General features: G+C 35.7%; 1 protein-coding gene across 1 annotated transcript; it reads left to right on the top strand.

Annotated features, from left to right (window-relative positions):
* Positions 1-13,735: 13,735 nt before the first annotated feature.
* Positions 13,736-17,876, top strand: LOC143594178 (putative serine/threonine-protein kinase At1g54610). Its single transcript, XM_077073553.1, has 8 exons — positions 13,736-13,947; positions 14,442-14,924; positions 15,321-15,923; positions 16,004-16,231; positions 16,808-16,908; positions 16,996-17,110; positions 17,181-17,597; positions 17,677-17,876. The coding sequence occupies exons 2-8, from the start codon at positions 14,499-14,501 to the stop codon at positions 17,857-17,859; spliced, it is 2,073 nt and encodes a 690-aa protein (XP_076929668.1). The 5' UTR covers positions 13,736-13,947; positions 14,442-14,498; the 3' UTR covers positions 17,860-17,876.
* Positions 17,877-24,412: the final 6,536 nt, after the last annotated feature.

Below are 24,412 nucleotides of genomic sequence, written 5' to 3'. Positions count from 1 at the left end.
TGACATGATGTAAGTTTTATTGGGTTAACTTAATGATCTAACAAGTATTATTAATTATTAACGAGTTGGGAGATGCGAAAGTGCATGCTCGTTTAATTTCATTAATATTTCTGGTTTCCGGTTTATTTGTTGGACCATATATTGGGCTAGTTAAATTAAATGGGTTATAATTACCAAACCAACAAGGGCCCATTAACAAAGAGTGATGGATCCAGCCATTATTTATTTGATCTAGACAAATTTGATTTTAATAATTCCATATTTTTGTAGTTGATCGATAATAATTCCACCTCATAAAATAGTTGTCACTAGCTTCACCTTTCACACTTGTTTTTTTCATTGGACCACCATTAGTTAAGTTTTTCTTTTCCCAAATTTCAAACTGATGTATTAGAGATTTTGATCGGAATGAGGATACAAGTCGATGCAAAACCTCTCTCTCGTTCCCGTTTAACAAATTTGGTTGTATATATTTAGCTTGAGCTTGAGATAGAGTCAGAACCTAGAATTAATGAATAGAATTGTCGGAAATGTTTTGAAGCGTTTTGAGTGGGAAAAGTAATTAACGGAAATGAATAACGAGATGAAACATTAAAAAGTCTAAATACCAAAATTTTAGTTTTTGTTGCTCTCTAAATAACCTCAGAAATCTATATTTGATTATTTAAACTTTTTTTTATAAGAGCTTTTAAACTTAAAAGGATTATCAGTTCAGCCTAGAGTTGCACAAACAAGTTCTAGGCCCAAATCAGTTCGGGTTAAAACCGCATTAAAAAGTAATTAAATTTTTATTAACCTGTATTTTAAATATGTTTGTGTTTGAGTTAACCTATATTTTATTCATTTTATGTTTGGGTTAACATAACAACATGTATAATAAAAGTATAAAACACATCATATTAGGCAACTTAAAGTTGAAAAGTAAGGATAGGCATGTTCAAAACGGTTTGGGACTAGGAACCGGAACCGGTTCCTAACCGGTTCCTATATTTAAAACCCCCTTTTAAACCGGTTCCAGGCTCGAACCGGTTAGGGAACCGAACCGGTTCTCCCACCCTCGGACCCCTAACCTATCTAACCGGTTCTTACCGGTTCCTATACCGTAACCGGTTCCAACTGGTTACAGTGTAAAATTTTTTTTTTTTTCGTTTTTCGTTTGCGATTTGGATTCTAAACTACGATTCGTATTTGTATAACATGAAAAATAAAAAAAACAATTAACATAAAAATAAATCCCACAAAACTTGCACCGAGCCTTCAATGAATGGTCATCACTCAATTCAACCAAATCCCAATTGCACCAAATCTCTTGATTACGATTATGAGGTCAATACGAACGAAACTTGGTTCGGCGTTGGAACCTTGACCAACCGATGATTGTGAGGCAGCCATAACAACAAATATGAATATAGAAGAAGAGAAAACAAGATATTAGAGAACTCAAAACGTTGTAATAGCGTTTTTTTGTATTTTTTTGCATTCGGGTTTGCGTTTTGAGTGTTGTGATGAACCCATGACACCAAATACCTATTTATACTAGTAGTGGGGTGCTTGGGGGAGCCAAAAAAACGGCTATTTTTGACCCCAACGGTCAAAAAACGGCCAAAAAAACGATTTCCAACGGCTATATTCGATCCAACGGCTAGAACCGGTTAGGAACCGGTTCCGGATGGTTCGGTTCCAGAACCGGTTCCGGTTCGGTTCCGGTTCCTACCCGCCCCCACTCAGAAATGCAAGAACCGGTCACGGATCATCGGGTTGAATCAGATAGGGTCCGGTTCCTACAAAAAACGGGTAGGAACCGGTTCGGGTCCGGTTCGGTTCCAGGAACCGGTTTCGTTGAACATCTCTAAGTAAAGATACAAGTCAAAACTTTGGCCAGGAAAAATGATTATAAGGTTGGTGTAAAAGACTAAAAGTTGTGTAATCTTAAAAGAGTTGACTTAGACTTAGGTTAGGTGGACTTGACATGGTACGCATAATGCTACAGGCTTACATCGTCCGATCAGAACAAATCAAATCTTTTTACTTTCAATTATATTATTTTTAAAACATGGACAAATAAAGTGGATATCTTTCTTTTATTTTCCTCATGTTGAAATGTCATTGGTTATCTTCTTTTCACTATATAATGTTTTTCTTTGTTGGTTTTAATAATAATAAATATTATAATATATCTCCTCTTTTTCTCATCTCAGTCATTAGCGTTAAAATTTAAAACAATGCCACATCTACAAATGAATAGACATATGAATATATGGTTGGAGATATGATATGGTTGTTGTGATTGCTAAAAGAGGATTTTTATGGCCTTGAGTGGTGGTGACATGGTTGTAAGAAGTCACCGGAGATGGAGACGGAATTGGGTGGGTGTGTTGGAAGAGCTGATAATGAAGGCATTAAGATGAAGCTGTTAATAGCTAAAAAGAAAAAATAGCTATAAGATCATGTGGAGTGGGGTAGAGTCCCAACTACCTCACTATCAATCCAAGCGTCAAATCATTACAGGGGAGCGCTAAAGAGGGCGTTAACCATTTCTTTGTTAAGCTTGTAACGGGCTTGAGGGTGGGAAGTTATTGGTCCACCAGACCAACTTTTCACCAATTAAATACGAATACACTTCATTTTATTTTGTTTTATAATGTTTTTCTTTTATTTGATTACAACATTTATATACATGACAATGACGTGACAATTATTTTTATAATTTTTAATTAAACCACTACACAATATTTTAATAATATCAAAACTCAAAATCATTAAATGACATTATAATAAAAAAAAAATCTGAAAGCCACCTCTTTATTCCGTTGGATAGAGGTACGGTGTGTCTACATCCCACCCTTTCCAAACCCTACTTATAGCTTTGCTGTTTGTGAGACTTAACTGGGTATGATTGATTGATTGATAATGAAAAAAAAATATGTTAACAATTTGTTTTTATATTAAAATGACTTGTAGTCTAAAATACCCCTCCAAAAAGCAAAAAACTTCAATTTGGTGCTTTTAGGTGCTTTTGGAGGGGTATTTTGGACATTTTGCCCCTCCAAAAAGCAATAAGCAAAAAAAATAAGTTCAGCCAAACACCCTCTTAATCCAGGGTTATAAACGATCTGAGTCTAAGCTTGTATAAGCTTGAGTTTGGCTCATTTAGCTTCGGATAACTTGTCTCGATTTATTTAGCATATGATAGCTTGAATTGGCTTGATTATTATTAATTAATTACTTTGTTGTTTTATTTATATATATTTGTAGTTCTTATTTATATTTACAATTGTAACATTTCATATAGCTTGTCATTTTATTAATAATTTGCCATTTTATTAAATGTATAAATAAAATAACAAATTTGTTATATATATATATATGACAATATATATATATATATAGGGAAAGGATCAAGAGAGAACTCCTTATTATGGAGAGAACTAAAGAACTCCTAAGTAGAGGGGTAGAATTGTCAAATTACTTCCCAATATGCCTCAAACGTATACGCCCCTTCCCCTGTGTGATGGAATCACCATAAACCATTGTGCTGGTATATGAACCCTAATTATCGAGACATCACTTTCAAATTGAGACACAATGGTTGATTCATAACCATACTTGTTAAGTGTATTGAAGATCGATTCCCTATTTGATTTCATTGATACACCTGCAAGAAAAAGAGGATGATTCAGAAGATCAAATACTTCTAATTGAGTTGAAAATCGAAGATCAATCCTTTCAAGAATCAAAACAATAAGCATTACAGGTTCCTCTTTCTACCTCTAATTCGTTATTTTGCAATTTTTGTCGGGTGTATTTCACTTTGAATATTTAATTTATGATTTTTATGTTGTAATCAACAAATTGATTGGTAATTTATTTGTTTCATGTATTGACCGAATTATTTAACTGATTAATCATGAGTTGCGACATGATTAGGATATAATCAATCGTCAATTATAAGTTTGTATGGAAATAAGGAAGACAGAGTTTTCTGTTTAACCTAAGTACTGGATTTAGGTTTTTACAATGCATAATACATGTACTACATAAGTGTATTAATACATGCATTACATACATGAATTAGGCAAATGCACAATATGTGTATACATGTATTACATACGTCTGACGTCAAGTATTACGTATATGTAATACTGTTGGTATTACATATTTCCAATAATAAAAAGAAATATACTTATGTGAAATACATGTATTACATATGTGTCATACCGAGTATTACACAAATGTAGTATTAAGTATTAGATATCTGAATATTGTTTGTAATGCATATATGTAATACTAATAAAAAATATTGATATGTAGTTTGTTAACTATTTACAATTGTATTATGCAGTTTTGGAATTAACTTATGATTATATTGTTAATATGTGGTATGTTGGTTGATGTTTGAACTTTATATGAGTAAAGTATTGTTCCTGGTACACAAAATAACCATTACCATACTATGTGGAAGTGCAAACTCTGCACCATTGAGTAAAGAACGGATACAAAAATCAGGCGTTAAAACTAGGGCTAAAGGCTTCCTAAAAAATAAGATCTCTGTGTAAAAAGAAAGTTTGGAATTAGGCAAATACGAAAATGGGCTGGAGCAATATATGAATCGTCTCAACGAGTTGTATATTAGAGGTAAATAGCTAATAACTAATGTGCCTTTACGTTCTGTTACTTTGTTAATTTTTTGTAATTATCATGTTTTTTTAACTGTTTCAATAGATTCATATTTAATTGGCTTATGATTATTAGGTTGTAGCCCTTCATTCAAAGTGAATCTTTATTATTAATGTATACACGTAGTGTATCTGAAAATTGTGATGATAATGTTAACGCGAATTTTGTTTAAGTATACTGCATATATATACAATATTTCCAGCCTGTATTGTTTTTCCTAAAAACCACCATTATATGTTTGTATTAATTGCATTACATATATATATTTTCGTATTATATATATGCAATACTATTGTATTAGATATATGCAATACTAAAGTATTACATTTATGCATTACATATGTATTACATAGAAACACTAACTATTTACTTTTGAAATACTAACTATTTACTTTATTTTACAGCTAGATGATGAAGATTTGACATTAAAAAAGATACCAAGAAAAAGAAAATATGGTGTTGGAAAAAAATAGAAGTTTATAAAGCTAAAGGAGGACCAATAACATACGGCATGGAATATGATCTCATTCGTCTTCGCATCAACTTTTTGCTGTATTAACGGTGTCAGCGAAAAAATGAATAAAATTTAATATAAGTGGGTGAGACTTGTTCATACTATTTTCATAACTTTAATTCAACCTTCTATATTTGCATTACATATGAGCTATGCATATTCTACTTACATTTTTTAAGCATTGTATATTTGTACATAATATTTATCTTTTATCTTATTAAGTTTCTTGAACATCATAATTTTGAAACCATTATCAATACATAGTATTTTAAACTGAATATGCTAAGGCCGCCATAACAACCAAAGCATTCATACCCCCAATGTATTTTTGTTTCTAGTCCAAATGGTTAAATAGAAAAAACTAGTACTCTTTAACAATCAACAATGCATATTTCTTCTCATTTCATCAAGTTAATATACCAATTTTTAGATACATCACATATATGCGTTAACAATGAATACATATTGCTACATTAACATTGATAGGTTTAAACATATATTACACATATGCACTACAACTAAATATATACAATCACACTAACATTACTATTTGCAACAAGACTTTTATGCAAAATAACTAAAAATATGCATTAAATTATCATCTATGTACTACATAAACGTTACACTAACACTGCATATATGTGCAGTGTATATGTAATACATTAGTATTGTATATAGGTAATGCATCTGTGCTGCATATATGTAATACATCAACACTGAATAAACTATACAAACCATATATTCTAAAGTTCTAAGGTTCTAAAGCTCTAATGTGGTATCCTCTTCATCATCATTTTCCTCTTCTTGCTTCTCATGCTTGTATTACTCATCCACAAGTGCCCTTTGTTTCACTTTACATGACCTTTTGACTTCCTCGTGATCTTCATGTATGTGAAATACATATAACTTCATTGATACAAACATATGTATCACATTACTGTACACATTAAATGTAATAAAATATAAAAAGAGTACCACTAAAACTATTATTTTCACCGTTGTTTTCCAAATCAACTTCGACTTTATTGTCCAATAACTTCCCATGTCTCACATTTTCTTCTTTTTAAGCACTTTGTGGTTTTCGTGTCTATATCATATACGCAACGTTATAATATAAAACATTATAGAAATATTTAGCAAACCAAACTCTTAACCGTCATGAAAAATAATATGACAGTGGCTTATGATTCAAGTAAACCAATTGAAATGTACAACTATAACAATAGTTAGATTTATTCAAGGTGCTTTACCATGAAGAGTAAGCAGCTTAAAGTCTTAAACAAGGATTCTGCCACAATAATCGAGCAAGCATGTGAATACCAAAACGACTTCATTTAGACATTTCATCAAACAGTTAGAGGGCATACCAAATTAAATGAATAATTTAGCCTATATTGGCTAATTAACCACCAAAATTGAACAATCAAATATGCAAATTCTAACTAAAACGAGTTCATTTACACATATGCATTATAACTAAACATATACAGTTATGTTAACGTTATCGCGTTTAACAATACATAAATGCAATATAACTAAAATGAGTTCAATATAACTAAAAAGTCTGCAATATTGCATATATGTACTGCATCGACGCTGCGTATACATGTATTACAACATCACCGCATATACGTAATGCGTCAACAGCGCATACACATGTAGTACATTAGCAATATGTGTACACATTAATGTTCATCAACTCTGTATTGTTATTCAATTAAACAAGAAAGAAAAATACAGAGCATATCGAACACGATAGCCTCTGTATGCTTGATTGTGTGTATAATACGCCCAATCGATGAGAAAATGTGTGAAATTGAATATTACAATCATTTACCTATTGTTATTCTTTTGATTTGTGCTCGATTTCGAAGCAGATTTGGACGAATTAGAAGATATGAGAAAACCCTAGTTATCAATGTCGATGCGAGGAACGAGTATCTGGATTATGGAAGAGAGTATGCTGATTTAGAATTTTAGTCAATTTCAAATTTACCCTCCCTCATTAAAAAACCCACTTTTCTTGTTTTTTCCTATTTTAGCCATTGATAAAGTAAAATTAATGGTTTTTAATTGAGTTCCTTAGTTCTCTCATTAATAGGAGTTCTCTCTTGATCCCACCCCTATATATATATAGGGAAAAGATCAAGAGAGAACTTCTTGTTAGGGAAAGAACTCCTAACTAGAGGGTTATTTTTGTAAAATTGCTATTTAATATGTTGGGATGTACGCACATCTCCCCTGTACCCTGCACGTCTCCCTTGTACCCTGATTTAACCTGTGCATCAATTTTGAACCATAATTAGTGAAGATATGTTCCATACTCATGTCTCAATTTCTATTGAAGATCGATTGTGATGGATTTCAATCGTTTAACATGGCAATTGAAGGTATTTCAGTTCCGATTGTATCTTCCTTTGTCATTTTTTTCTTTCTTTTACTGACTTACAATTGTTTCACTATTAATCGATTAGGTGTTGCTTCGTCTAAAAGTTCTATAAACAAATTTGACATTATAATACCAAAATTAGGTGATATTAGGTCAGAATTTGTTGTTATTTGATGGAAAACCCCTAATTTGTTTCATCACGGTGCCAAACTGATTTCATCTTTTCTTATTAATTCAAAATCGGTCAATTATAATTGTATTATATTGCACTCTAATGGTGATTATCGACAAGGTAACATCATGTTCTTATACTACATATATGTAATATAATGTTACGTATGGCATATATGCAGTGTAAAATAACAAATGATTTATTTGATTAGAATGCCCAGTTGAGCTCCTTTCTCCTTTCTACTTAATGGTGTTGCTCAACAAGGTACCATAATGTTTATATACTACATACAAGAAATATAATGTTATGTATTACATATATGCAGTATAAAATTACATATGGTTTATTTAACCAGGATGTCTATTCCAGCTCATATGTTGATATTGCTTCAAGTTCTAGCAATTACACTGGTAATATCTTGCAATTTTATGGTGTTGAACAATAAGGTAACATCTCGTTTTGTATACTACATATATGCAATATCATGTTACATGTGATTAATAGATATTAAATTGACATGTATTTGTTTAGAAATAGTTATTACTCAAGGAAAATACCATAATTTGTTTGAACGGACTTCCCAAATGAGTCCAACGTATATTACACGTAAGAAATATAACTACGACCGCCTAACAGGTAACTATTTTCCTTTGTGTTCTATTCACAATATATTTATTAGGGCTATGCAAAGCTGATTACCTGACCCAATAATTGATAACCGAAAATTGCAAATAAATGAAACCGAAAACCGGACCTTTTAAAGCAGGTCCGGTATCGGTCTTAACTGGAATTGGTTTTCCGGTCTTAGAACAAAAACCGAACCCGATATTTTAATCAGTTAACGCTAACAGTTGGAGTTTATAGCCTGAAATTATATACGCGTTTACCTTCTGTGGATGAGATCTTTTGTTGATCTTGGTGTGAGTTCAAAGGATTCACACAAACATATCAAATCTTCAAATTACCAGTACTTTTTTATGTTCTTAGCCATTAACCTCCGGGTACAATTAATTTATAAAATTCTTATTTTATTTACTTAAGTTGATTAAATTCATCATCTCACTGTGAACTTGATAATTAGGGAATGAATCCAATTCACTATGTATTTCTGCAATATTTTTTGTAAGCGCACGCCATCTGTTTGATGAAATGGCTGAGTCAAGTAACGTTCATAATCGGTTATTCGGTTTTCAGTGGACCTGACCCGAACCCGACCCGAAACCGATTTTGAATGATATTAAAGACCAACTATATAAGTTTGTATATAGGGCCGATCCGGGTTCGGGTTTTTTCGGGCTTGTTCTTCGGGTTTTTTCGGGCCGGACCTAAATGTGCACACCCCTAATATTTATAATAGTTTATGTTAATATGTTTTAATGTGTTATACGTGACTTATGTGTAGGTTAACCTTGATGCACATGATAAATCAGATTTTTGTTCATACACGGATTTCGCGCGTATCGACTAATGTGCAGACATATTTTTTTGTGTATTTGTATAAGTATTTCTATCATTTAAAATCAGCGATGTTAGTTGATTTTGGTCAACAATGTTTGCGAAATTGTTAGTAATTTATCGTCTAATCATACCTTACGCATGATTATTAATCAATTCACAACATATATTCAGCCTTATATGTTTGTATGTATTACATATGTGTAGCATATGCTTTTAAATTTTCCATGTGCATTTTAACAAGCAAACAATTATTATTAATACGTGATACAATCGTAATACATATATGTCATACACTAGTGATACATATATGTAGGACATTAGTACTACATATATGTAATAAATTTAATACAATCATATTATATTGTTTAAAAAATATATGAAACAAAAGTACTACATATATGCAATCACAATAATGCATACGAGTGATTTAACCATAACTTATCCAAACCATACCGTCAAATATACTATATTACATATATGCAGTACACATAAAATTCACATTGTCCTTCCTTTTATTTGACATTGCATTGACACAAGCAAACAACTGACGGGGAGACGGACGAGTTCGCATTTCAAAGCATGAAATTTTGCACACCATTTGTTAACTATAATCAAACAAACATATGTAGAAAATTAAAATTTTGTTTTTTAACCAATCAAAAGATCTTTCATTACCAAAACAACAATTTCAAGGACAATCTCAACAAAGAGCTTAAAATAAAGGCAACAACAACATATTTTTAGAGTTATACAAAGATTTTGTGCTACATACACAAACTTAGTAATTGTTCAAAAAATTGTTTAAGATTATTCTGCCTTTACAAACTGCATTCGAGTCTGGGATTTTCTAGTGTCTTTATTCATGGGTGCGTTGCCTTTTGTTCTTTTCTTCTAACTTATGGTCCATAAGCATCATTTGTCTTCATTTGTCTCTTGATGCCACGTTAAATTGCACAAATCTATTATAGAAACAATGACTGTATTATGAACATAAGAACTAAAATGTAGGAAGTCAAAAAACATATGGATCCATATATACTGTGTATCAACAGAAAACATATAGAACAAAACATGTTTTGAATTTTGACTTACTACAAATTTACATGTCTTCTCTGATTGTGGTCCGTTAAACATTCGATCATCACTCGTAAATGCTAGCATTTGAAGTATCTTAGATTTCCAACTCACGTAGTTTACAGTCATTGAATGGCAAGAAATCACCTCGTTTGGTTCAGAATTAAGCCTATTCCAAGTATAAGCCTGAAGGTCAAGTAAAATATCAAAACATATTATTTTGATATGACAAAAAATACTTTCTTGTCTAAAATGTTTAGTTTTTATTTCCTTTAATAATTACATAAACTTTTGAATAAAATGATTTAAGAAACTAATGCATTAAATAAGTATCTTATTTGACTTTCACCTCGTTTGACATGCTTTTTTCAACACCTCAGTTTCTTTCTTTCTTTCTGTTTTTTTATACCTTCCTTGTTTGATTCTCTTCATCACCTAATCATATATTAAAGAAAACCATTAATTTTTATACATGATACAAAATTAATATACATAATCAATTATAATAAATGGTACACTTAACATTGTTTAGTTCAAACATGTTACACGTATGTAATATACCTAAACATATACACTTACATTCACTATTATTTCAAAACTACATATATGCAATATAACTCATTATACAGTAAAATACATCATTTATAAACTACATAAACTAATAATTATGTGGTAAAATTAACATGACAGTGAGTTATGATTCAAGTACCGATAACTGAAATATACAACTGTAACCATAGCCTGTTTTATTCGAGATGTTTTACCATAAAGAATAAGTAGCTTAAAGTCTTAAATAAGAATTATGTAATAATAATCGATTAAACATGTGATTACCGAAACAAGTTCATACAAACATTTCATCAAACAATTGGAGGGCATACCGAATCAAATGATAAATTAAGCCTATAATGATCAGTTAAGCCCCAAAATGGAACAATCATATATACATGTAACTAAAACGAGTTCACTTACAGATATATATTATAACTAAACATATAAGGTTACATTAACATTACTACGTTCAATACTACATATGTGCAATATAGATAAAAGTATGCAGTAAAATGCATTGTTTATGTACTAAATATATGTAATATTCGACTAATCATGTAAGACATCTAAATTGATATCAATGTCTATACCGCATATGCAAATCATTCCTAACTTTCACTAGTAATCAATGTAAAAAAGTATTTTTTAGTCGACACTATGTTGATCTTCATTCAACCCAAAAAACACAGTATTGACAATTTATAAATGTAATAGACCTAATCAACACTTATTATGTATTAATTGAATGATTGTGAATGTTTACCTGGAAGTGTTCTTCAATTTTCTGCTTGATTCCGTGATGGATTAGACAGATTAGATGATCGATCAACCGATTTACAGTGTGACCGCGAGGTTTGATTCTGCATGAAGGTTGAGTAGGTAGATGGACACGATGGATTAAATCTACTTAATTCCAGTTTTTCCCTCCCTTTCAAAAAAACCCACAAGGTTTCTCCTTTTCATTTCACTTTATTTATCAGCATTTAGTGATATTTAATTGAGTTCTAACTATATTCATGTTATAATGTAATACGCCTATGCATTTATATACATATGTGATCATGTAAGACAACATTACCGTGTTTTGACGAACTTATCTATAAAACATTCAATCAATCACATTAATGTACTGCGTACATGCAATCAAACAAATAGTAACTTTATATCAACGTTTTATTGTTTGGTTTAAAAAAATAACAGAGTATACTGCATATGTAAACTGATATACACGAAATAATGCTTGATTTAAAAACCAAACACACAATAACAACATATATTTGTGCCAATCGTGTTTAATATACCAATGATTCTTGTACTACATATGTGCAATCGAACATATATGAGCTAGTATCAACATTTTGTTACTCAATTATAAAATAAAACAAAAACACAAAGAATATTACATATGTGAACTGATATACACACATTAACTTTTAATTTACAAGCGAAACGCACAATAACATCATATGTTGCTTCGGTTATGTGTAATACACCAATAATTCGTGTACTATATATGTGCAATCAAACATATACGAGCTAGTATCAACATGTTGTTACTTGATTTACAAAAATAAAACACAAACTCAGGTAATATTGTATATGTGAACTGGTATACACACGGTAACGTTTAATTTACAATCGAAACGCACAATAACAATATATGTTGCTTCGGTTGTGTGTAATATATCAATAATTCGTGTACTACATATGTGCAATCAGACATATACGAGCTAATATCAACAGAGTGTTACTCGATTTACAAAATAAAACACAAACTCAAGTAATATTGCATATGTGAACTGGTATACACACATTAACGTTTAATTTACAACCGAAACGCACAATAACCACATATGTTGCTTCGATTACGTGTAATATACCAATAATTCGTATACTATATGTGTGCAATCAGACATATACGAACTAATATCAACAGAATGTTACTCGATTTACAAAAAATAAAGCACAAAAACAGAGAATCGGCTACCTTTTTTAGCTGATTCGCTGTAATACGAACGAGAGCGTGATGATAACTTGCATAGACGATTACCTGATGGTGTTCTTCGGTGTAACCGGCTGATTTTCACGTTGAATCGGACGAATTTTTGCAGCGGATATGAAGAAACCCTAGGTTTCTGGACAGGATGATGGTGTGAGATCTGGATAGAGAGAAGCGATATTTGTGAACAGAGAATGTGATATACTTTTAATACCTAATTTGCCCTTTTCTATATAAAACACATTTTCTTTTCTTTGTTTTCTCTTTTCCCTTTAATTTCACTTTTGATTAAGTGAAATCAATAGATATAATGAAGTTCTCTATGATCTCTCATTTAGAAGAGTTCTCTCTAGATCCAACCCCTATATATATATATATATATATATATATAACTACATAAATAATAAGCTCTACGATCCTAGTCGAGTTTAACAAATGACTAAGTATGAGTTCGTTTATCACATAAGCTTTAATACATGCTAAACTCTTTGAAGATCAATTCAATTCAACCTTTCCAATTTTCGAAAAACCGGTATAGAGTAGCTTATAAGCAACTATGTTCGTTTACATTTTCAAAAGCTAACCAAATGAAATATATATATATTATTATTCATTAAAATGAACATATAATACAACACTCCTTTCATAATCACCCACCTTATTTAATACAAATCAGTTACACACCAATCAACCCTTATTATAATAATAATAATAATAATAATAATGAAAATGACTTGAGTTTATTATCATGAGGAGCTCAAGAGCTTACTGGACATTGATGATATCTTAATTAAAGAATTAAACATCAATTTGTTGTTATGAATATATCCAAGTTTTGACTTATGAGAGTGGTGGCAAGGATGTCTCACTACACCAGACTCTCTCTCTCATAACAACAGGCTTCCAAAAGCTGCCCCAAACTGTCAGAATATATAAATGCTAAACAAGAAAATGTATACAACTTTTCTTTGATTTTCTTTTTTCTTCTTATTTCAATTCCCATTTTTACTTCTCTCTATCTAATTATCTATCCATCCACTCATCTATCCAGATCCTGATACCTCAGATCCATCACTTCTTCAACCATAGATCAGTTTAATTCTCATTTCAAGGTAAAAATTTAATCTTTTTTGATTCTTGATCACTACCCATATGTTCTTTTATTAATATTTTGAGTTGGGTGTGCTTTAAAATGCTTTCTTGATGTGGGAATGTGCTCATTTTGTGAAAATTTACTGTCTTTTTGGATAAAGACTTGATCTTTATGTGTTTTTAATTGTGGGCTTTTGAGGGGTTGTATGTTCTTGATTGAAAATGGCTCTTTTTTGTTAAATTATTAATCTTTTTTGATTCTTTATTACTGGGCATTGCACCAATTTCATTCCCATATGTTCTTTTACCAGTAATTTTAGCTGGGTATGCTGCAAAATGCTTTCTTGATGTGGGAATGTGCTCATTTTGTGAAAATTTATAATCTTTTTGGATAAAGACTTGATCTTTATGTGTTTTTAATTGTGGGTTGTGTGTTCTTGATTAAAAATATCTCCTTTTTGTTAAATTATTAATCTTTTTCAAGAAAGTAATTGTGTTTCTTGTTTCTTTTTAGTGAAATTGAGCAAAAAGGTTGAATCTTGGAAGTCAATTCAGGGTTTGATTTATTATTATGGGTTGTGTTTGTGGCAAACCATATGCCATTGAAGATAGCAGAGAGAGTCCAAGGGACAAAGCAGAATTAAGGGTGCCTAGGGTTACATCATCAAGAAGAGAAGATGTGTACAGGATGAAACCCCAATCAGATAATAATAATAATAATAATAATAATAATAATAATAATAATAATAATGGATCAATGCTGATTAATAAGCATGTTCACGGGCCGGTCAGGCTGCCCGGGGATAATTTTGAGAGGAAACGAGAGAAATCAGACGCCATTGTTTCAACACTCCATCATGCCCTGGGCAATATTCCAAGAGCAACCGAAGGTGAACAGGTGGCTGCCGGTTGGCCTCCGTGGCTGGCGGTGGTTGCTGGTGAGGCGATTAAAGGTTGGGTGCCCCGAAGAGCTGATTCTTTTGAGAAATTGGATAAGGTTTGATTCTTGTTTTTGAGATAGCATATTTTTGTTTTTAAGTTTACGAACCTAATGTGTTTATTGGATAACATTACTTTCATAATGTGTAGAGGTGGCAAGATGGGTGGGTCGAGTTTGGTTGGTAAGGTAACGGGTAATTTTTGGTGTGGGTTGAAGCGGGTCGGTTTGAAGTGTGTCAGCCTCCAGAAAGTATAAATAGTTAATGAGCTAATTATGATTACAAAACATATTATAATAAGAATATTATGAAACTGTAAATGAACAATTTGAAAGGTTGCATGAATTAAAATTAGACTTCGGGTCACTTTTAGACCGTTTGGCCCAATTTTATATGACCCGTTTGAGATAACATACATTCGAAGCTAATGAGAATTTTCGTTTTATTTTTTTCAGATTGGGCAAGGTACATATAGCAATGTCTATCGGGCCCGTGATCTAGACCAGGGGAAAATTGTTGCTTTAAAGAAAGTAAGATTTGACAATCTCGACCCTGAAAGCGTCCGGTTTATGGCCCGCGAAATCCACATTCTTCGGAAGCTCAACCATCCAAACGTTATAAAACTCGAAGGTCTAGTAACTTCTAGAATGTCATGCAGTTTATACCTCGTTTTCGAATACATGGAACACGATTTAGCCGGGCTTGCTTCTCACCCGAGTCTCAAGTTCACCGAGTCACAAGTCAAATGTTACGTACGACAATTATTAACCGGGCTCGACCATTGTCACAGTAACGGTATTCTCCACCGTGACATAAAAGGTTCAAACCTGTTAGTCGATAATAATGGCATTTTAAAGATAGCGGATTTTGGTCTAGCAAGTTTCTTTGACCCTGGTCAAAGTCAACCGTTGACCAGCCGTGTTGTGACATTATGGTATAGACCGCCCGAACTTTTACTCGGTGCTACTTATTATGGCACTGCGGTTGATTTATGGAGTACGGGGTGCATAGTCGCTGAACTATATGCTGGTAAGCCTATAATGCCAGGAAGAACCGAGGTAATTATATTAATTGTTTTGTTAATAGTATAATATATTCTTTTAATTGTTTATTTAATTGTAGGTTTGTTGGATTGTAGGTAGAACAGTTGCATAAAATTTTTAAGCTTTGTGGATCACCTTCCGAGGATTATTGGAGAAAGTCAAAGTTGCCTCATGCTACTATTTTTAAGCCTCAACAACCGTATAAAAGGGTTGTTGCGGAAACGTTTAAGGAATTTCCGGGGCCTGCGTTAGCTCTTCTGGAAACTCTTCTTTCTATTGATCCTGCTGATCGTGGGTCCGCAGCTTCGGCTTTGAAGAGTGAGGTGTGAATTTCTTTATATATGATCGGTTTATATTATTATGGGGTGTTTTGATTTGCATTTTAGAACTGATTTAGGGGTGTGGCATTAAACCGAAAAAAAAACGAACCGGAATAACCGAACCCCAAATAAAGCTGACGGTTGGTTTAATGTTTTCGGAAAAAAAATATTTTTTGGTTTGGTTATGCACGTAACCAAAACCAAAAACCGAATTTATGATTTTCATTTTTTATTTTGAATGTTAACTAATTTAACAGAGTTAACAAATATTGTAACATGTGCGAGTTTAATATATAGTGTAAAATATGTAAGAATTTACTAATTATTAATTAACAAAAAGTATTAAGTCTGAAGTTTTTGGCCCAAATTTAATATTTTGGGTAATTTTTTTGGCCTAAATATACAAGTCCAAATGGTAAAAACCGAACCGAAACCGAGCGTTTTTCAAATTTTCAAAAACCAAAAGTTCAGTCTGAGGCAAAACCGACCCATGCACACTCCTAACTAATTATCTGATTATTGTGACCTTTAATTTAATCAATCTTTCTTTCTTTTTTTTCTCTTTATTTCTTTTTACAGTTTTTTACTACAAAACCGTTCCCGTGTGATCCTTCAAGCTTACCGAAATATCCTCCGAGTAAAGAATTTGATGCTAAAATGCGCGATGAAGAGGCTAGAAGGTACGTGTTAGTGTGTTACATGTAACCTTTATTTAATATATTTAAAATTTTGCGAATGATTTAAAATATTTAATTGTGATTTAATAGACAAGCTGCAGCCGGAGGGAAAGCCCACCGACCCGACCAGGAACGAAGGCCCGCAAGGGAGTCTCGGGCCATCCCCGCACCCGAAGCTAACGCTGAACTCGCATCATCTTTGCAGGTTAACTTTAGATATTTAATTAAAGTTTTTAATTATTAGTCAAATACCTAAAATACCCTTGATTATACAGAAAAGACAAGGGCAGTCGTATTCCCGTAGTGAAAAATTCAACCCGCAACATGAAGATTCGGCTTCCGGGTTTCCAATTGACCCGCCAAGACCTTCTCAAGCTATGGAAGAAGACCAACCCAATAACCTGCATAAACGGGCCTCACATTCCGGCCCATTAGTCCAACGGGCCGCCTGGTCAAAGGCAGGCAAAAAGGTCGAGTCAAACGGGCCGGATTTATCGGCAATGTCCGGTTTAGTAGCTGCTAGGAAAAGCATGTTGTATGAAGACCGAAGAGACAGGGACAAAACGGGACCTTCACAACAACAAATTCCAAGATTAATAAGTCGGTTCCCGGGTTCGCTTAAAGAAGCCTCTTCAATCGCTGCGGGACCGCCCGATGACGATGGAAGATCGGTTAATAAAGATCCTGTCAATGTAAGTTTTTTAATTAATTTTAAAAAAATGTTATCGTTTACATTTTACAAACAAAATGACGTTTTTACCCTTTGTGCAGATCGGGTACGGTTCCAAGGCCAGCAAGATTCATTACTCGGGCCCGTTACTCGCTCCATCTGGGAAAGTTGACCAGATGTTGAAAGACCATGACCGTCAAATTCAAGAGGCTGTAAGGCGGGCCCGTGATAAAACGAAGATTAAAAAAGTCCAGGCGGAAAATACATTCTTTTCGGGTCGCTGAGCTGGCTTTATTTATACCCTCGATGTGACATCTGCCCTGATCCGACCCGACCCAGGTACCCGTTTCTCTGACCCGATCTCTTTCTTTTATGATTTAATATTTATTTATACTTATATTTTACTTTTAATAATAAAAATATATATTTCCTTCCCGCCTTTTTCTCTCTCTTTCTTTCCGCCGTCCCCTCCCTCTTCCTTCTCTCATTCCGCCTTCTTTTCCCTCTTGTCGCCGTCCCGCCCTTAAGCCTTGTTTCCCTCAACTCTTTGCTTGTCCTTTGGTTCTTCCCGCCTAAGGATGTCTGCAGCTCCACGCGCCAGACTCCTTACATGGAAGCCTGCGTGAAGACATCTTGTTCCTGCGATGCGTGAAGAGAACTCTTCTCGCAGCGCGCTAAGAATGCATGTTCTTCCCGCAATGCGCTAAGAATGTATGTTCTTCCCGCGATGCGCTTAGAATTCTAGTTCACGCAGCACGCTAAGGATGCGATTCTTCCCGCAGTGCGCTAAGGGTTGTTGTGCCAGCCTTCGCGCTCGCGCACTCAGCCTTCCCGCGCTTAACCCTTGTATCTTCTGTTTAAATCTAGCCGTTTGCTTTTGTGTTGTCTTATCTTTTGAGCCGTTGACCTAACCCATCTAATGTCTGAATAGTTACTTTCGGCGCAGCATGCGCACCAACCCCATTGGTTGACAGATAAAGTGACTGACAATCTTTTGAGATCTGCTTTTGCCATGCTTGACCAGTACCTTTATCTGATCCGCCCATGCTTTTTACTGTTCCCTGTCAGCTTTATCTTGCCCCCTGCAGCTGCCATATCTTTTGATATCTTTACTTTTCAGAACTTTTTACCGTTGATATCTTTTCTTTTACTTTTTGAGATCTTTTCCCCTTTTTCTAGGGTTTGTGTCTCCTAGGGTTTTCCTATATATAATAATAATATTTTCATAACACATCACACACAAACACTTAATCTCTCCTGTTCTCTTGCTCCTTGCTCTCTCTGCCGTCTTCCTCTCTGCCTCCGTCTTCCTCCCTGTTCTGCCCTGCTTTTCCGGTAATATATATATATTATATAATAATTTACTTATTAATTATGCTAACTTATTATCAAGACTTAAAACAGATCGTTAAAACAATAATCTTAATTATAGGTTAACTTTGCTTGTTTAAGAGTTGATTCTTGCATATCTTTCACCGCATCGTTTATCAAGTGAGTTATCTCGTATCTAATCCCTTTTTATTTTAAATGCTTTGGGATGTTCATGTGTTCATACAAAACTTGAGTCTTAAACTGTTTATGAACTTTAGTCGCGCAGTATCCCATGTGTTGAGGACGTAGACTTGGCTGTTTATTTGTATGTGTGGATCATTAACCGTATGGACGGTCTATTCCGCAGTTTTCATGGTACCATTAGATGAACACGGGAGAACATTCGTTTATGATTTTCTCTTTTGTTTACACATGCACAGTTAGTCTTGTTTGTGAGCTCAATTGTGAGCACTGGCAGTCTTGTCTCTTAGAGTTGGTCCCGATCAGATTACACCCTTGTTGAAAACCAGACATACACATGTTGCGCGCAGATTTATTGTTATCTATGTATTGTATTAAACTTGATTTCTCACCAACACGCAAGTGTTTGACGTTTATTTTAACACATGTTCAGGTTTGCAGTAGCTGTTTTGGAGCTTGTGGACACGTAGGACGTTTTTACTTTTGGACCTAGAATTAAAATGTATCAGGACAAGTTAATGATGTTTGAATGTTATAATTTATAATATATTGATTTATGTTTGATTTATGTTCTTTATTTTCCCCGCTGCGCGTGCGCGATAAAATGTGTATTAATAAATATTGACACCAATAGTGTCACGAGTAATGAAACAATATGTGGCGCCCCGATGTATAATCCGCCTTTGGTCGGGGTGTTACAGATTGGTATCAGAGCTCGTTGACTTTAGGATAGGTGGTTAGACGTAACGGCCTAGAATACCTAAGAGTCCCTTCTCGCGCATGAGAGAAATCTCATGTTTGCGCGCTTATTGTTAATTACTCGTTATTTATGAATATGCTCGCACTTGCGCAGTATATGATTTTATGTTCTATTTCGCGATATTTCGATTTTGGTTGAATTTCGATTTTTATTGATTTTACTTACATATTCGTTTGTGGGATTTGAAAATCCGAAAAGTCATGGTGATACATGAATAGTTGATTTTCAATTTCCATTTACGATTATGTTCTGAGGTTGGAGACTTGAAAAGTCATGGTGATACATGAATTGTCAACCTCCAATACTCATTTTCTTGTATATTTTATATTGAAGATTGGAAAGTCATGGTGATACATGAATCGTCAATCTCCAATACTCGTTTACTCGTATATTTTAAATTGGGAATTCGGAAAGTCATGGTGATGCATGAATTGTCGATTTCTGATTCGAATTTGTTACCTTTATTAAGTCTGCATTTTGGGTCATTTATTTTACTTTAACTTTTGATAGCATCTAACTCCGTGAAACCAAGCTTTATAAAGTTATACTTTGCGATAAAACCAAGATATTAACTAAAATTAAAACTTTTATAGAATGCCTCCGCTATCTCGCCGATTTCAGAGAAGAGAAGCCTCGCGCATGCGTAGACAGCAACGTTCCCAGGAAATGGCCGCCGCAATAGCCCAAGCTTTGAGCCAAAACAATACCAACACCTCGAGTTATAACATTAAGACATTTAATGCGGGTAACCCTCCAAAGTTCACAGGTCTCGAAGGAGCCACCGTGATGCTCCAGTGGCTCGAGAAGATAGAAAACACTTTCCTTCACACCCAATGCCCCTCAGACAGACGAACCCTATATGCTTCCAGTGTCCTGGAATCCAGAGCGCTTACATGGTGGAATGGAGTAGCCCATGCGCGTGGCGCAGAGGCTGCTTCTAGCATGACATGGGAGGAATTCAAGGAAATTCTTACGCGAGAATTCTGCCCTCCCAACGAAGTTAAGCGCCTGGAGGAAGAATTCTGGAACTTGAAGCAATACAGCGGTGAAGCGCGCGAGTACGCGACGCGCTTCCACGAGCTAAGCTTACTGGTCCCTCACCTTGTTACCCCTTCACGCCGAGCAATCGAGAAATTCCTTGGGGGTCTCCCCATGGAAATTCAAGATTCTGTATGGGCCAGAAACCCAGTTACCCTCTCTGACGCCATTGAGTTGGCCGCTGTGCTCAGCGACAACCATGTCAGAGCAGGAACTCTGTTCCTGCGGGGAACTGAGAAGACCAAAACCACCAAAACTGTCCCTGAACCCGCAGAAACCAAACCAGAACCCTCAAACCGTAACAACCTCAAGCGCAGGCGCAAGGCCTATGCGCTTACCAACCCGCCCATTGTCCAGCAACCCGTTTACCAACCCCCAGTTTACGCGCCTAACCCACTGTCAACCTACCCAGCACCTCCTGTAGTCCATAACTATGCCTTAACCAATCCAGCACTCCCTGCCCCGCCAACTAAGAAACCTTACACAGGAAACCATCCCTTTTGCCCAACCTGTAGATTTCACCACCCAACCCAAACCCCGTGTCGACTTTGTAACCGATGTGGCCGTACTGGTCACACTGCTGAGAACTGTAGAGTCCTTCTCGCCAATCCAATTGCGCCAACACCACCAGTCTACCCGCAGAATCCACAACCAACCTACCAAAACCCACGACCCAGATCGTGCTTTAACTGCGGTGATCCCAGTCATTTCCGGAACGCGTGCCCGAGACTGCAAGTGCAAATCACACAAGCGAATCCGGTGAACCAGATTTCGAACCAAGTGACGCGTGGACGAGCTTTTAACATAACCGCGCACCAAGCGCAAGCGAATAATGACGTAGTTAATGGTACATTTTTACTTAACGGATTTTATGCTTCTGTACTTTTTGATACTGGCGCCGATCGAAGCTTTATCTCTCGCGCCTTCGAGCAGAAGCTTGCGCGACCGCGCAACGATTTAAAAGAAGATTTCAGTTGAATTGGCTAATGGTGAAATTATTTTAATTAACTCAGTGATTAAAGATTGTACGCTTAATCTTAACGAAAACGATTTTCTGATCGACCTCATCCCTATGCCTCTTGGAAGCTTTGATGTTATTATTGGTATGGACTGGCTCTCGCATAATCGCGCCGAAGTTATTTGCGCCAAGAAATTGATTCGCCTACCTCGAGAAAATGGTGATCTTTACATTTACGGCGAAAAACCCTCCAGTGGTCTTAAACTTATGTCTTGCGCCGAAGCCCAAAGGCTCATGCGGAAGAAGTATATTGCATTCCTAGCCCATGTGGTTAAGCCTGCTGAAGAGAAGAAGCTTCGCGATATCCCTGTTGTGCGTGATTTCCCTGAAGTTTTTCCTGATGATCTTCCTGGTATCCCTCCCGCTCGTGAAGTCGAGTTCCGTATTGATCTTGTCCCTGGTGCTTCCCCCGTAGCTAAATCTCCTTATCGTCTTGCACCCGCTGAGATGCAAGAATTGGCCAGCCAACTTCAAGAGTTGACTGCTAAAGGATTCATTCGCCCTAGCTCTTCGCCCTGGGGTGCTCCGGTGTTGTTCGTTAAAAAGAAAGATGGATCGTTTCGCATGTGTATTGATTACCGCGAGTTGAACAAACTCACCATTAAAAACCGGTATCCCTTACCGCGTATTGACGACCTCTTTGATCAACTCCAAGGTGCCTCTTGTTTCTCGAAGATTGATCTCCGCTCTGACTATCACCAGTTGCGCATCCGCGATGAAGATGTTCCGAAGACTGCTTTTCGAACTCGTTATGGCCATTTTGAATTCTTGGTCATGTCCTTCGGTCTAACCAACGCACCCGCCGTTTTCATGGATCTAATGAATCGGGTGTGTAGGCCTTTCTTGGATAAATTCGTGATCGTGTTTATCGATGATGTTCTGGTGTATTCTAAGACCAAGGCCGAGCATGAGCAACATCTTCGGTTGGTGTTGCAGAAGCTTCGAACCGAGCAGCTCTATGCTAAGCTTTCCAAGTGTGAATTCTGGTCTGATGAAGTACAGTTTCTTGGTCATGTTGTAAACAAGATGGGTATTCATGTCGACCCATCCAAGATTGAAGCAATCAAGAACTGGATTACGCCATCCTCTCCTTCTGAGATCCGTTCCTTTCTAGGCTTAGCTGGTTATTACCGGCGCTTTATTTCGAACTTCTCGAAGATCGCTTTGCCTTTAACAGCTCTGACGCACAAAGGTAAACCGTATATTTGGGGCTCGAAGCAAGAAGAAGCCTTTCTGACGCTCAAGCGTTTGTTGTGTAAAGCTCCTGTTCTTGCGCTACCTGAGGGTAATGATGATTTTGTCGTGTATTGCGATGCATCCAACCAAGGTCTTGGTTGTGTTCTTATGCAACGAGGCAAGGTTATCGCTTACGCATCGAGGCAACTTAAGGTTCATGAAAAGAATTATACAACTCACGACCTCGAACTTGGTGCAGTTGTTTTTGCCTTGAAGATCTGGAGACACTACCTTTATGGTACTAAGTGTATCCTCTACACTGACCATAAAAGCCTTCAGCACATCTTTGATCAGAAGGAACTTAACATGAGGCAACGCCGATGGAACGAACTCATCAGCGATTACGATTGTGAGATCCGGTATCATCCTGGTAAGGCTAATGTGGTAGCCGATGCGCTCAGCCCGAAAACCCTGCCAACTTAACTGTATCTTGCCGCGCACGCATCTTCACTTTGCGCCGATTCAAAGCAACCTTGAATCGCGTATTCGTGACGCGCAAGCGCGCATCCCATCAGTAACGGTAACCTTCGCGCCGAGTTAGCGTGTGGCGCGGAAGCGCACTTTGTCCCTAATCTGAGTGGAATTCTCTGCTATCTTAATCGCATCTGGATCCCCTTTGATGAGAATCTTCGCGCTGATATCCTGAGTGACAGCGCACAAATCTCGGTATTCTATTCATCCTGGCGCTGATAAGATGTACAAGGATTTGCGCATAACTTATTGGTGGCCCCGGTATGAAAAAGGATATTGCTGTGTTCGTAGCTAAATGCCTGACTTGTTCTAAAGTGAAAGCTGAACACCAACGCCCATCTGGTTTGCTCGAACAACCAGAAATTCCTACGTGGAAATGGGAATGTGTAGCAATGGACTTTATTACCAAGTTACCTTTTGACAGCAAGCAAGCATGATAGCATTTGGGTAATAGAGGAATCGAATTGACTAAGTCTGCTCACTTCCTGCCCATTCGTGAAAACTACCGTGTTGAGCAACTCGCGCAGCTTTATGTCAAGGAAATTGTCTGCCGCCATGGTACTCCTTTGAGCATCATATCCGATCGCGATGGCCGTTTTATATATCGCTTTTGGAAATCTCTCCAATCTGCGCTAGGAACTCGCTTGGACATGAGTACGGCATATCTCAACCTCAGACCTGACGGTCAGTCTGAGCGAACTATTCAAACTCTTGAGAGACATGCTCCGATCTTGTGTTCTTGATTTTGGAGGTAATTGGGATTCGCACCTGCCTTTGATTGAGTTCTCTTATAATAACAGCT

This window comes from Bidens hawaiensis, unplaced genomic scaffold, assembly GCF_021521415.1.
Source record: "Bidens hawaiensis isolate Kalapana, Puna unplaced genomic scaffold, B.hawaiensis_p1.1 tig00043249_1, whole genome shotgun sequence".
Classification (NCBI taxonomy): domain Eukaryota; kingdom Viridiplantae; phylum Streptophyta; class Magnoliopsida; order Asterales; family Asteraceae; genus Bidens; species Bidens hawaiensis.
The sequence above is the reverse complement of the archived record's forward strand: the minus strand, read 5'-3'. Positions and strand labels throughout refer to the sequence as shown.

Bases quoted from the DNA above. Each gene is read 5' to 3' on its own strand.
- LOC143594178 (XM_077073553.1), top strand. From the start codon at position 14,499: ATGGGTTGTGTTTGTGGCAAACCATATGCCATTGAAGATAGCAGAGAG. The intron at 14,925-15,320 runs GTTTGATTCTTG...TATTTTTTTCAG, and splicing joins CTTTTGAGAAATTGGATAAG to ATTGGGCAAGGTACATATAG. The intron at 15,924-16,003 runs GTAATTATATTA...GTTGGATTGTAG, and splicing joins TAATGCCAGGAAGAACCGAG to GTAGAACAGTTGCATAAAAT.